This window comes from Macaca fascicularis, chromosome 15, assembly GCF_037993035.2.
Source record: "Macaca fascicularis isolate 582-1 chromosome 15, T2T-MFA8v1.1".
Taxonomy (NCBI): domain Eukaryota; kingdom Metazoa; phylum Chordata; class Mammalia; order Primates; family Cercopithecidae; genus Macaca; species Macaca fascicularis.
This window is the reverse complement of record NC_088389.1, coordinates 101,453,582-101,467,336: the sequence shown is the minus strand read 5'-3', so window position 1 is coordinate 101,467,336 and position 13,755 is coordinate 101,453,582. Positions and strand designations below refer to the sequence as shown.

The following is a 13,755-nucleotide window of genomic DNA, read 5'->3' as shown; positions in this document are numbered from 1 at the left end:
CAGTCATTCAACAGATATTTTTTGAACACCTACTATGTTCCAGGCACTATTCTAGGCAATGGCAAAAATACATTAGTGAACCAAATAGACAAAAATCCCTGCCCTTGTGGAGCTTTTATTTTAGTAGGGTTAGATAGACAAAAGTAATAAACATAATTCATAAACACATTGTATGACATTTTAGAAGATGTATGCTATGGGGTAAGAAAGCAAGGTAAGGGAGATCAAGATAAGGGGTGGCAGAAAAGCCTGTCTTCTGCACCTTGATTAGCACTGAAGGAAGGGGAGAAGAGAGTATATAAGTAATAGAATGCACAGTCCATGCATCCAAGGAGTTTACGGCCTGGTGAGGATTTTCTTAATCTGTCTAATGAAATGCCATGTGTAAAATGCACAGCACAAAGCTTGTCTTATAGAAGGGACTAAGTACCTCTCTTACTACTCTCACCCCCACCACACCACCCACCTTCAGTTTCCTTTTCGGTGTGTATCTGTGCCTTCTGTTTTATCATAGCTGGCTCAGGAGTGCAAGGTGAGAACAAGGAAAGAAGAGGGGAGGGGAGGAGAGAAGGAAAAGGGAAAGAAGGAGCAAGGGAGGAAAGAAGGAAGGAAAAGAATGAAGAGAAAGAATAAAGAAAAAATAAACATAAGAAGGGATCACTTTATGAGCAGCAGTACATAAAGTTTGTTGGCAAACAGACTGTATCATCATCCTGCCTGATTATGGACAGCTTCTCTAATATCCTTCTAACTACCTCATATTGCTGGATGAAAACCTCAGGAAAAGCCCAGGTAAAGAACTTTTCTAGAATAGATCCTAAAGCATAATCAGCAACTATTTCTGACAGGCCTTAGCTCATAGAGGCCATTTGTATCTGGAGTTGATCCTCATAAAAAGTTGGGAAAAGTAATCTCCTAACCAGCCCATGTTATCTATTGGTCATGTCTCTGTGTGCCATTCAACCTTCTATAACTTTCTATCCAACTGGCGTTTTCTGGAAAACATCAACATCAATCAGTTACAGTTAACTCTTATTATAAGAGTTATTCTTAGGGCTTCTAATTGTTGAATAAAACGTTAATTTGCCATTTAAGCAATTAAAAAGAAACACTGGACATCTGATTAAGTGGGGATTAACTCAGAAAGTAGTGGATCCTTGAAATCACATTACTGAGTCTTCACACACATGAGATGCAGCATCTTAAGCAAAAAATAGAGAAAATCTCCACTTGCAGCCAATCATTTAAACAAATCACTAACTTTACATTAATATACTAAGTTGAACCTACATATTTAGGTTAGAACAAGTCACTATCAGAGATTTTTCCCTCCTGATTCTCTTGGCTTCTAAATGCAGCTCTGATGCTTACCAGCTATATCATCTTAAGCAAATCAGTTCACCTTCACAGACCTTGGATCCTTCATCCATAGAATGGTTGCTCTAAAACTGTATTCTTTTATCCTAAAAATCAAATCTCTCAGTAGAATTTTCTGATTTGTGCCTTCTCTGCAACATACAAACTTCAAAAATATGAATGTAGGAGGTTACAGCTGAGTATGAATTCTTATCCTAACACCTGTTTGACTTCAAGATGGCATAAAATTATCTAAGAGTAGTGGTTTCAGGGCATCTTAGCAACATCAGTTTGCATGACTTTGATGAATATGATCCAAGAGCTAATGAGCTCTCTGCACTGATACCCCAGCTTAGTGGCTTTGAAATGTGGCCTTTCCCCTCCTATTCACAGATCTACTTCATCTGAATTTCACAGAAATACTGAAATCTATCCCCCATAGATATGGCCTCCTCCAGCTAATAGTCATGCCGGTTACTTTGCTTCAGCTCTGAGCTAGGGATCATTGGAATTCCCTGTGGGTGCAAAAGCCCCTATTATTCTTAATAACAACAACTGCCAATTATTTAACACCTATGTGCCAGGAACAGTGCCAGGTACTTTCCATACATGATCTCTTTTTTTCCCAAATACATTGTCCTAAAAAGACATATACTACCCTTGTTTAACAGATGAGGAGACGATGGCTTAAAGAGATCAAATAACCTGTCTCAGGTCCCTCACTGGTAAATAAAGGAGCTGTATTACAGGCAAAGGCACCATACCATAGCATCTTAATTATGTCATTTTGTCTCCTATATCAGATTGTGAAACTGGCCTCACCACTTCAATGTATGACATGGAACTAGTTGAAAAAATATAGATGTATGTTGTGTTGATTTTTATGTGATATAATTACTTTGTGTTGTCAAAACCACCAACATCTAAGTGAGTGAAATTACCTTCATATCATTGAAACTCTTAATGTCTTCAAACAGCTATTGAGAACTTCTATGGGCAAGATATTGCCCTAAGCATTATGGGGGAGATGCAAGTGAATAAGAATCTGTTCCTGACAAGAGCTACAAAGCAATTCAAAGGAGGGATGAGGTAGTATCCAGAAATAGAACCAAATATATATATGTTTTTGAGTTGGGCAGGCAGTTCACTTCTTGAATTCCTGGCCTCAAGCAATCCTGCCACCCCAGCCTCCCAAAGTGCTGGAATTATAGGTGTGAGCCACCACTGGCCCAATCATTTCTAACCACCCTTTGAGTTTAAACGACAACAGAAAGATAAAGATAGAGACCAAGAATATTTCTTAGAGATGAATCTGATTAAAAGGAAAAGGATCAAGAAAACCAAATTGCTGGACGGTAAAACCTTATGCCTTATCTCCCATTCTCCCAAATAGGCTTGAAGTACATCCCACCATGAGGACAAAGAGGCATGGGGACGACCGCCTGGTCACCCACGTAAAGCAGGCGGCTACTCAGTCCCTCGGTCAATCCACAAAGATTCTTCTATAGCTAACATTGAACCAAGCACTCTTCTAGAACTTAAGATACACGCAGAATAAAGAAACAATCACTGCTGGAGAGGATGTGGAGAAATAGGAACACTTTTACACTGTTGGTGGGATTGTAAACTAGTTCAACCATTATGGAACACAGTGTGGCGATTCCTCAAGGATCTAGAACTAGATGTACCATATGACCCAGCCATCCCATTACTGGGTATATACCCAAAGGATTATAAATTATGCTGCTATAAAGACACATGCACACGTATGTTTATTGCGGCACTATTCACAATAGCAAAGACTTGGAATCAACCCAAATGTCCATCAGTGACAGATTGGATTAAGAAAATGTGGCACATATACACCATGGAATACTATGCGGCCATCAAAAAGGATGAGTTTGTATCCTTTGTAGGGACATGGATGCAGCTGGAAACCATCATTCTTAGCAAACTATCACAAGAACAGAAAACCAAACACCGCATGTTCTCACTCATAGGTGGGAACTGAACAATGAGATCACTTGGACTCAGGAAGGGGAACATCACACACCGGGGCCTATCATGGGGAGGGGGGAGGGGGGAGGGATTGCATTGGGAGTTATACCTGATGTAAATGACGAGTTGATGGGTGCAGCACAGCAACATGGCACAAGTATACATATGTAACAAACCTGCACGTTATGCACATGTACCCTACAACTTAAAGTATAATAATAATAAATAAATTTAAAAAAAAAAAGAAACAATCACTGCTTCAAAAAGTTCATCATCTACTGGAGTAAGACAAATAATTTCCATGCAATATAATAATCATAGAAATATATATCAAGTGCTTTGAGAGCATCAAGGGAGCAATCATCAGAGACTTTCACATAGGAGATGAGGGTGATTCTTTTTTACATTTTCTTAAATTTTATTTTTAGTTGACAAATAACATGGGATACACTGTGATGTCTTGATATATGTTTACACTGTGGGATGATTAAATCAAGTGAATTAGCATGTCTTCACTAAAGCTTAATAGTCTTACAACTGAATCTTAATCATCCGTACTCCAAAGCTCAGAAGTACGCAATATACCCTTGTAACAAACCTCCATGTGTACCCCCTGATTCTGAAATAAAAGTTGAAAAAAGAAAAAGGAGGCGAAGTTTGAGCTGAGTTTTAACTGATGAGTTTTGAGTGATGAGGTCAGGACTACAGAATAGTCCAAGTAGCAGATATAGCAAGCTGAAGATATGGTGGCATGCAAGAGTCTGGTGGGCTTGGGAGATTCAGTATTTACAGGATATGGGTGACAGAGTGGCAGGAGATGAGCCTAACTGTGGAGCAAGACCATAGACAAACCTTACATGCCTATGCAAGTTGAGACGTTATCTTGCTGGTGATGGAATGCTATTGCAGGGGTTTGAGAAGGGTGCAATAGAATCATGTCTGCTTTGTAGAACCATTTAATTAACACTGTGGGGAATGGACTAGAGGAAGATAGAGAAGAAACCAATTAGCAGTCTGTTGGTACCATCTGAATAAGATATGATGAGGACACAAACCAACGTATATAGAGAATGAGGAAAACTGGAAAAATAGGAAGTCAAATTTTGTGCTTTCCATGCATGATCTCTTTTTTTCCCAAATACATGGACCTAAGAAGACATACACTCCCTTATTCAACAGATAAGGAGATGAAGCCTTAAAGATCAAATAACCTGTCTCAGGTCCCTCACTAGTAAATAAAGCAATTCAAAGGGGGAATAAAGTAGTATCCAGAAACAGAACCAAATATATGTTTTTGAGTTGGGCAGTCAATTCACTTCTTGAACTCCTGGCCTCAAGCAATCCTGCTGCCTCAGGCTCCCAAAGCACTGGGATTATAGACGTGAGCCACCACACCTGGCCCAATCGTTTCCAAACATTCTCTGAATTTAAAGAAAAGAAAAAATAGTTTCTAGCAGAAATTGGCAACATCAACAGGTGCTGCTGTTGCTTTCTCTCTCCAAACGGACCCCAAAGTGAAATTAAGATATCAAGAAAAAAAAAACCTGGTTTCGGTGGTGACTTAACCTGGGCCTTAAGGGCTGGCCCAAGCACACACACATATTACTGAAGATGTCCCTTACATGCCACATTTCACAGGCACAAAATGTGATGATAGTATCCATGGCAAAACAGTCTCTGACCAGGCACCAAGGTCTCAAAGAAATACCTGGTACACACTAAATGCCAAATAAATGTCAATAGGCAGCTGGATCAAAAGGAGAAAATATTTGTAGGTTCTATGCACAAATCAGTAATAATATTTTGGAAATATTTATGAATAGTTGGAATATTACTTTGAAGGAAATAGTGGTTCTCATTATAATGATCTGTTAGAAGAGATAATTCAAAGTAAGGCAACTGAGGCTGTTTATCACCAAAATATGGAAAAGATCACTGTTGATGTCTCATCTGAACAGAGTCACTTGATGTCATTGCTTGTCTCCAAGATGATCACCATTAATATATTCCTTCAGTGTATATGTATGCTGTCATCAAGAGGTGAAATCTATTCCTTCCATCTTCTTGATTCTGGGCTACTTTTAGTGACTTGTTAGATTAATCAAGTACAAGAAAATGACATTCTAGGACTTCTGAGGGTAAGTCCCAACAAGTCTGTAGTTTCTGCCTGAGCCTCTCTGAATGCTCTCTCTTGAAACCCTCACTTTAAGAGAAGCCAGCTTCCATGTAAGAAGTCCATCTACCCTGCAACCAACAGGGAAAGAGCAATGCAAGCCAACCCTCAACTCTTTTAGGCAGACCAGGCCGGGTACCAGACTTGGAAGTAAGGAAGCCATCTTGGATATTCTAGCCACAACAGATGCCACATGGAACAGAATTGAGGCCCCAGACATATGGTCACAGTTGAGCTATTGTAGTCTTCATCAGCCATTCCAGTTGAGGCCCTAGGTATGCTGGAGAAAAATGAGCCATCCCCATTGTGCCTGCCTAAATTCTTGACCCACAAAATTATCAACACAACAAATAAATGTTGTTTTACATGAATAAATTTTGGGGTTAATACCCATCAATTACAGAATACTTGGCATACAACTTTTTGAGTTCCTTGAGGCTAGAACTGAATATTATGTATATCTCTATATCTAACTTAGTGCCTGGCACACAGAAGGCATGAATATTGTTTGTTGAATGAATGAATGAATGAATGAACAAGCAGATGTCTACATGGAGTGTTCGCAAGACTGCACTATAATCAAGCCTCCTAAATCTGCTAAGTATCTCCATTTCCCAAACATAGGAAAGAACTGGTGGTCTCTGACCTCTCTAAAGTGGGAAAGTTATTTCTCCAGCCTTACACCACTGGACTCACCAGATGTGCAGAGCACTGTTAACACCAGGAGAGAGCTCTGCATTGTACGTGGGGGCCCTGGCCCACTAGTTGTGCTACTTCATGAGAAGGAATATATCAGTGACTCTTTCCTAAAAAGCATCATAGGATTCTGTTTGAATAATGCATATGTTTGTGCAGGACTTGCTATGTGTCAGGCACTTTTCTAAGCCTTTTACAAAGCTAACTCATTTAATATTCACAAGCCTATGAGATAAGCACTATTATAGTTCCCATTTTACATATATGAAAAATAGAACATCAACACTAACTTACACAAGATCGCACAGCCAACAGGTAACAGCTTAAATCCAGACAGCCTAGCCCTGGTGGCCATAATGCTGTTATTAACAATGCTTCCTGCCTTTCTGGGAAGAATTGTGGTGTTACTTGTAGACCAGAGTCATGACATTTGGGGAGGAAGTAGCAACTTTTACCAACAAAAGCAGAAGGAGAAAAATATGCCATTCTCTGTGACCTCAGGCAAGACATGTAACTTTATGTGCCCTTAATATAGCATTTAGTAATTTGCTTTGGCTTCTAGCAAATGATAAAATTTCACTTTTCTTTAGAGAATTAGATATTCTGTGGGTGATTATGTCTTTTAAGTGCCAAATTGCGGTGTTACTAACAAGTTTTTTTATATAGCTAAAATTTTCTCATATTGTGACTGAATAAACTAATAGAAAATATCTATGGGGGTCACAGGAAGGGCTCTTCCTCGAAAGTCATTAACCTAAGATTAGCTCTTAGAATCCCATTGAATTCTAAATGCATTTTCTCATTTTTAAATCTAGGAACAAAACTCTAATATTGCAGGTAATTTGCAGGTAATTAAATTCATTCGGAGAAATATATTTGTATGTGTGGGTTATATTGAGAGCATTTGAACAGAATACTAATAGCAAACTGCGGGGCGTTTTGTTGGTTACCCTGAGCACTGGCTGAATATTGGCCTATTTTAAACTACTATGTGACTCATCTACAAAGCTCCAGATCATAAGTGCAGCATTTAAATGGAGACACAAATGCCATAGTGTAGAGATCAGCCTCACTTCAATGACTACACCTCCTATCACAAAACCCTCTAATTTGAGATGTACCAAAAACAACCTGGGTAGATAAGAACCACAAATTAACAGTCTCCATAAATAAGATGACTTTGTCAAGGCTCAATTCTAAAATAAAAATTTCACATAATACTATGACCATATTTTGATGTCAAGAAATTTTCAGTCAATATTCTAGTGTCATAAAAAGAAATATAAAATAGGCTCATCTCTAATTTTTCTGATGATTAAATATTACAGTAAAAATTTTAAATCACTCCAATGTTACAGAGAAAATATGGGAAGAACTAGAAAATAATAATTTTAAGAAAGCAGGCTTCCATATATCCTAAGGAATATGGTTACAAAACAAGAAAGGATCTTCAGAGAAGATAGAGTAAGCATTTGTACCCAAACAGAAGACATCTAGTTCAGCAGAGCAAATACTTATGAAAAATTAGAAGCAACTGGTTTTTTGGTTTTTTTGTTTTTTGGTTTTTGTTTTTTGAGATGGAGTCTCATTTTATTGCCCAGGCTGGAGTGCAGTGATGCATAATCTCAGTTCACTGCAACTTCTGCCTCCTAGGCTCAAGCGATCCCCACACCTCAGACTCTGAGTAGCTGCGATTACAGGCACGTGCCACCATGCCTGGCTAATTTTGTATTTTTAGTAGAAGCGGGGTTTGGAAATGTTGGCCAGGCTGGTCTTGAACTCCTGACTTCAAGTGATCCACCAACCTCAGCCTCCCAAAGTGCCAGGATTACAGGCGTGAGCCACCAAGCCCAGCCTGCAAATATACTCTTCAAACTACTTAATGCATGTTGCAATTATCTTCATTTAGTGTTCCCCTTTATCATCCCTGATACAGATGATTAGGAAACTATGAAAGACTTGGAATAAAATCAGGAACAGCAACACCATGGGGCAAGGCTGAAGTCAATAGGCTCAACTCAGACAGTGAGACCATCAAGCATTATGACCTAGCACAAATCGTTTAAACTCTTTAGGGCATAGTTTTCTCTTCTGCAAAATGAAATTAATCCCACTTGCCTCATAGATTGTTGTGAGATTATCTCTGAAGCCCATTGTGTACGTTAAACCATGACGTGCTACAGACACATCAAATGTTTTGTGGGATCTTTTTTAAAACAATGTTATTAAACTCTTTTTGCCAAAGGCATGAGACCTAATTTCTTTGTTAAAAGGGGAGATCTACAAGTGTTGGGGAGCTGTTAAAGGCAGGAAAGCACTAAAAATGAGATTTTCTTCTTGTTGCAATCAGAAGGATGGAAAAAGAACTGAATCAGAAAGGGCAGTTATTTAATATTTAATTGCTGTAACTTGATGCTTTGAATAGATCAAAATATCTTTGTTCCACCTGTAACAGGTATCCCACACTTTGGAAAACACCCTAGAGAATCCTTCCACTTCTAGAATTCTACGGTTCTTGTCATTAAATGATCTAGCCAAAGCCATAACTTCAGCAACTGGGAAATTGGGCTCAAAGGATGAGATTCTTACTGTCTTTCAGCTCTCCTAACCACTGAAACCCACAATCAGCTAAATTGCACATCATTCCTCAATTTTTAGAAAGTGACAGATTGGATGCAAGTGTCAGACAGATCCCTCAAGCATATAATGAACTTGGGGAGCTGAGATTTCATTACAGATGGTTGGTAGTAGAAAACAAATTTTGAGTTGTTATCAAAATTAAACACCTGCAGATGAATGATTATATCTATCAAGTGGCTAATCAGGAGAATCCTTTCTGTTGTTAATCCTGTACAAAATCAATGGACGCTTGATACTGAAGAACTCTCTAGACTCATCCACTTGGGTTACCTGTCAGGTAGATACATGCCTAGATCTGAGTGTGCATGTCTTTACTTTTCAAGAAAATTAATTGGCAACACAAATGTGATCATGCCACCCTTCTGCCTAAATCTTTTAATGGCTTTTCATTGTCTGGGGGATAAAACCTAAAATCTCTATAACATCACCTTCAAAGTCCCCCATTGATCTTGTTCCTACTCACCCCCTCTGCAGCCCTATTTTGTTCCACTCTTTAATTTGCTCTCTCAGCTCCAGCCATATTGACCTTTTATTTTTTCCAAACTGGGCCCGTTCATGCCATTTTGTCTGCTGTGAATTCTCTTATCCAACCCTACCAGCCCCAACTATGCTGATACTCACTCATTCATGTCTCAGATAAAATAGCCCTTCCTCAGAAGAGTCTTCCCTGAATCCCTTAGATTAGATTAGATACATTTGCCACAAGCTTCTCTACTTCTTTTCCACTGACAATCACGGTTGGATTGCTGGTTCACATCTTTCTACGCCATTGGTGCATAAGCTCATTGAAGGCTGGGAGTGCATATATAGCTCCTCTGATCCTGGCACATGCTGGTGTGTGGCACTAAGTAGACATTCACTATGCATTTGTTGAATGACTAAACAAATGAATGAATGAATGAATAAATGACTTCAATCTGGTCCACAGCTAAGACCACAGAGTCATTCAGTATAATTAAGATAATCTCAAGAGAAGATCTGGCATTATTTTTTTCAAACATCCTCTTTTTCGAAATAATAAATTTTTTTTAGACAGGTTCTGGCCCTGTCACCCAGGCTGGAGTACAGTGGTGTGATCTTGGCTCACTGCCTCCCTGGCTCAAGTGATCCTCCCACCTCAGCATCTCAAGTAGCTGGGACTACAGGCATGCACCACCATGCCCAACTAACTTTTTAATTTTTTGTAGAGACAAGGTCTCACTGTATCGCCCAGGCTGATCTCGAACTCCTGGGCTCAAGTGAGCCACCTGCCTCAGCCTCCCAAAGTCCTAGGATTACAGGTAGGAGCCACAGCGCCCAGCCTTAATGTGTATATTCTTGATATAGAATATACACTCTGGAGGAGTGGGGGAAGGGGTGACCCAATCCTTCGTCCAGCTGAGTGACCTTCCAGGATTGTTGGTATAGTTCTGTCATGAGGAATGCCACCTTCCTCAAAGCAGGGCCGTCATAATATCCAACCCAGTGAGTTCAGATGAAACACACATAAACTGGAGCACAGCAGGTCACTGATCGGAAGACATCCTCCAGCTCCCCATCTTGCCTTCTTTTAAGCAATAAAGTTTGTCTTGCTTTCATGTTGAAGGAAACTCCACAACTGCCTGCTCAAATAGCCACAGTGATGAAGAGAGGCAGTGGTGTGATCCACTAGGTGTAAATAGAGGCAGCATGGTGTGGTGGAAAGAGCCCTGTACAAATATTCAGAACTAGGTTCTGATTCTGATGACTCTGTCACTTATTTGCTGCATGAATTTAAACACTGGGCTCTTTCTGGCTAAAATGTCCCGCCTGTGAAATAGAACAAACGCTTTGTCTGTAGGGTTCCTGTAATCAGCAACTGAGATCATGATTTATTTTACTATTTTATTTAGGAGTTGCTGATACATTAATTATGAAAGCAATTTGTAATCTGTAAAATACTAAGCAAATTATGGTAATTTTGCCACTGGTCCTTGAAAGCGGCTTTGTCTTCCTGATTTTGAATAGTATCTGTTATTAATAAAGTGAGTTTTCCTTCCCTGCCATTTAATGGCTAGTAGAGAAAGCCCTGTTCTCACCAGGGTAATGAGAAAGAAGTTAAAAATTAGTTGTGATTGATTCATATTCAAGACATAATTGAGCATTGATTGGATATGATGCCTCTTTCCTGTTTTCATTTATTCTTCTACAGCATAAAACTATCTTTTAATCAGGTAGCCAACATGATACTGTCTTACTATTCGCTGTAACAGAGCAAAAGCTTGACATGAATAATGAATACCTAAATCATAGGCCAGACAGCCTGCCACCTACATGAAATGATTTTTGGGAAAACATAACTCTTATTTCTGCTTATGGATGTTCAAAAACTTATTAATGAAATATTGTCTTTATTTCCACAATTAGAGATGACACTGCAATTTAAATCTCCTGCAGTACTGTTAGGAGATTTATACAGTACTGTGAAGAACAGTACTATAGCAAATTCTTACCAACAAGATGCAGATGATTAATTGAAGGTATTTTTTGATAAGCAAACTTGAGGAAGAGGGCATTAGACACATGCCATATGAAAAACAGAAAAATAAAATTAAAATATCTAAATCAATCTTTCTACTTTACTCTGTTAGGTTTTCAGATAGTAAAACTGATTTATTTTTAAATGCCTTGCTTTTTAAATTATCACAGGTGAGATACCTTTTGTGAGAAACATACAGAAGCAACTCCTATCTAAAGTAAACCCTCATAATTCCCTCTTGAGCTCTGTATTTCTCAGAAATATGTGCTGAATAGGAGTTGGTTGACCTGCTTTTGACGTTGTTTTTATTTGCAGACTGATAAATGAATCTTTGAGGGACCAGCTGCTGGTGACTATACAGAAGACTTTCACATACACTCGAACCCAAGCTCAGCATCTGTTCATCATCCTTATGGAGTGCATGAAGAAGAAGGAATTGGTAGGTAATTCCTCATGGGTGGCCAGCTGTCTCCACATTTTCAGTCATTTTCTTGAATCACACAACGTTTTATCAAATCATGCGACATTCTCTCTTTCTGGCCGAGCTTACAACTCCCCTCAGGCTCCATTGGCTCCAGTAGCTTCCTCTCCTGAGTAAAAAAGGCACTGCTTTTACTGCCTTGGAGTTAATAAGGTGTGTGCAGCAGAGTTTTAGCATCATTTCCTTTTGGAGCTCATCCAAATGCTCTGACTGCCTCGATCAAATGAGTTGAAGTGACAAAACTGGTCCCCTCCTGGAAAACGCTTCAGCTTGATCTTCTTAGGTTTGGGGTTTCATTTTGCTTGTAAGTCGTGAACCACTGGTGTGCTTCGTGTCAAACAGCTTTAATGACAAAGGATCCAGGCTGTTAGACTAGTCTGTACAGGTAGAAAATGGAGAAACATACTCAAGAAATCCTGGAGGAATCTATAGCTACTGAAGTGTTTCTAAAATCAGAGCAAAATGTCTTACAAATGTGGCATAATCAGTGACTCCGTTAGGATGAACAAGACCATGTGATTTTGTTCTCTGCTTACTCAAACATTTAACAAGAACTTGCTATCTGCCAGGCAGGAAACAAGATCTTTATGTATATAGATTCATGTGACCTTTGCAACTGTCCTGATGAGAGACGTACAATTATTACCCTCATCTTACAGATGAGGAAACTTAGCTCATTTGATCAGTAAACGAGGAGCTAAGACTCAAAGTCAGTGACGTTTAACGTCTGTATGGAGTATTTTTATTCAGAAAGTGTCTCATTGAAGCCAATGCAGTGGATCACCCACTCTGGGTAGATGCCCCCAGACCTCAGTCAGAGAGACTATTCTCAAAGGTCAGTTAAAACCAACTGCTGAGAGAGATAGCAAAACATTTAGGAAAAAAAAAAAGGAATTGATCAGAGTGGGCAAGACTCATCTCCAGAAAGCATCCACACAGTCTTTGTGAGAAACCTTTCAGCAGCTTCCAGGTTTGGGATGAGATGAGTGAAGATGAGAAGAATAGGACAATACCTAGGTACACAGTCTGGCTGCCCCATGTATAGAAGCCAGCGAGCAGGTGGGGCACCCAGTCATGACTGCTGTCATTCCAGGAGAACTCTACTACGCATGAAGGTACCACCCACGTGTGACAACCTCCCATCCCAGATGTGGTTAGCTCATGGTGTTGCTCACATACTTCCTCTGTCCAAAGAGACACTGAAGCCCTGAGCTTCTACATGCCACATTAGGGATTCTCTTCTGAGTACTGATGCTTTTCCATTGCTGAGGCTAATTCTAATTGAGAAACCTTACCAGGACTATACATTTCAGCAGTCCTGCAAATTTCCTGGAAAGGCAGCTAGGAGCAAAATTCTAGGAACCAGTGGGAAGTCATAAAACCAAATGAGGCTGAATGAACTTTTCTAGGTATTTCATGGGACTGTTTTTGCAGAATTCTGCCTAAATTTCATGTTGTTTAATCATGGTCTCTGCTGAAAAAGTCAACTGCATTTTAATGCAAGTTATTTGTTGTAAGAAACGTGAGGTATTCCTAGCTCCAGAGGAAATGAGTTCTTTTTTAAAAATTTTGTTTTTTAATTACACTTTAAGTTCTGGGATACTTGTGCGGAACGTGCAGGTTTGTTACGTAGGTATACGAGTGCCATGGTGTTTGCTACACCCATCAACCCATCATCTACTTTAGATATTTCTCCTAATGCTATCCCTCCCCTAGCCCCCGACCCGCTGAGAGGCCCCGGTGTGTGAGTTACTCTCCCTGTGTCAATGTGTTCTCATTGTTCAACTCCCACTTATGAGTGAGAACATGTGGTGTTTTGTTTTCTGTTCTCGTGTTAGTTTGCTGAGAATGATGGTTTACAGCTTCATCCATGTCCCTGCAAAAGACATGAACTCATCCTTTTTTATGGCTGCA

At 39.5% G+C, this 13,755-nt stretch overlaps 1 protein-coding gene across 34 annotated transcripts in view; it reads left to right on the top strand.

Annotated features, from left to right (window-relative positions):
- Positions 1 to 13,755, top strand: part of TRPM3 (transient receptor potential cation channel subfamily M member 3) — a 903,691-nt gene that overhangs the window by 678,008 nt on the left and 211,928 nt on the right. For all 34 annotated transcript variants that reach the window (XR_012424787.1, XR_012424786.1, XR_012424789.1 and 31 more), the window contains one exon: positions 11,676 to 11,799. Coding sequence is in view for 30 of the 34 variants with exons in the window: in XM_015437271.4 (XP_015292757.3) it covers positions 11,676 to 11,799 (124 nt within the window). In the remaining 4 variants the exon portion in view is untranslated. The remainder of the gene's footprint in view (positions 1 to 11,675; positions 11,800 to 13,755) is intronic.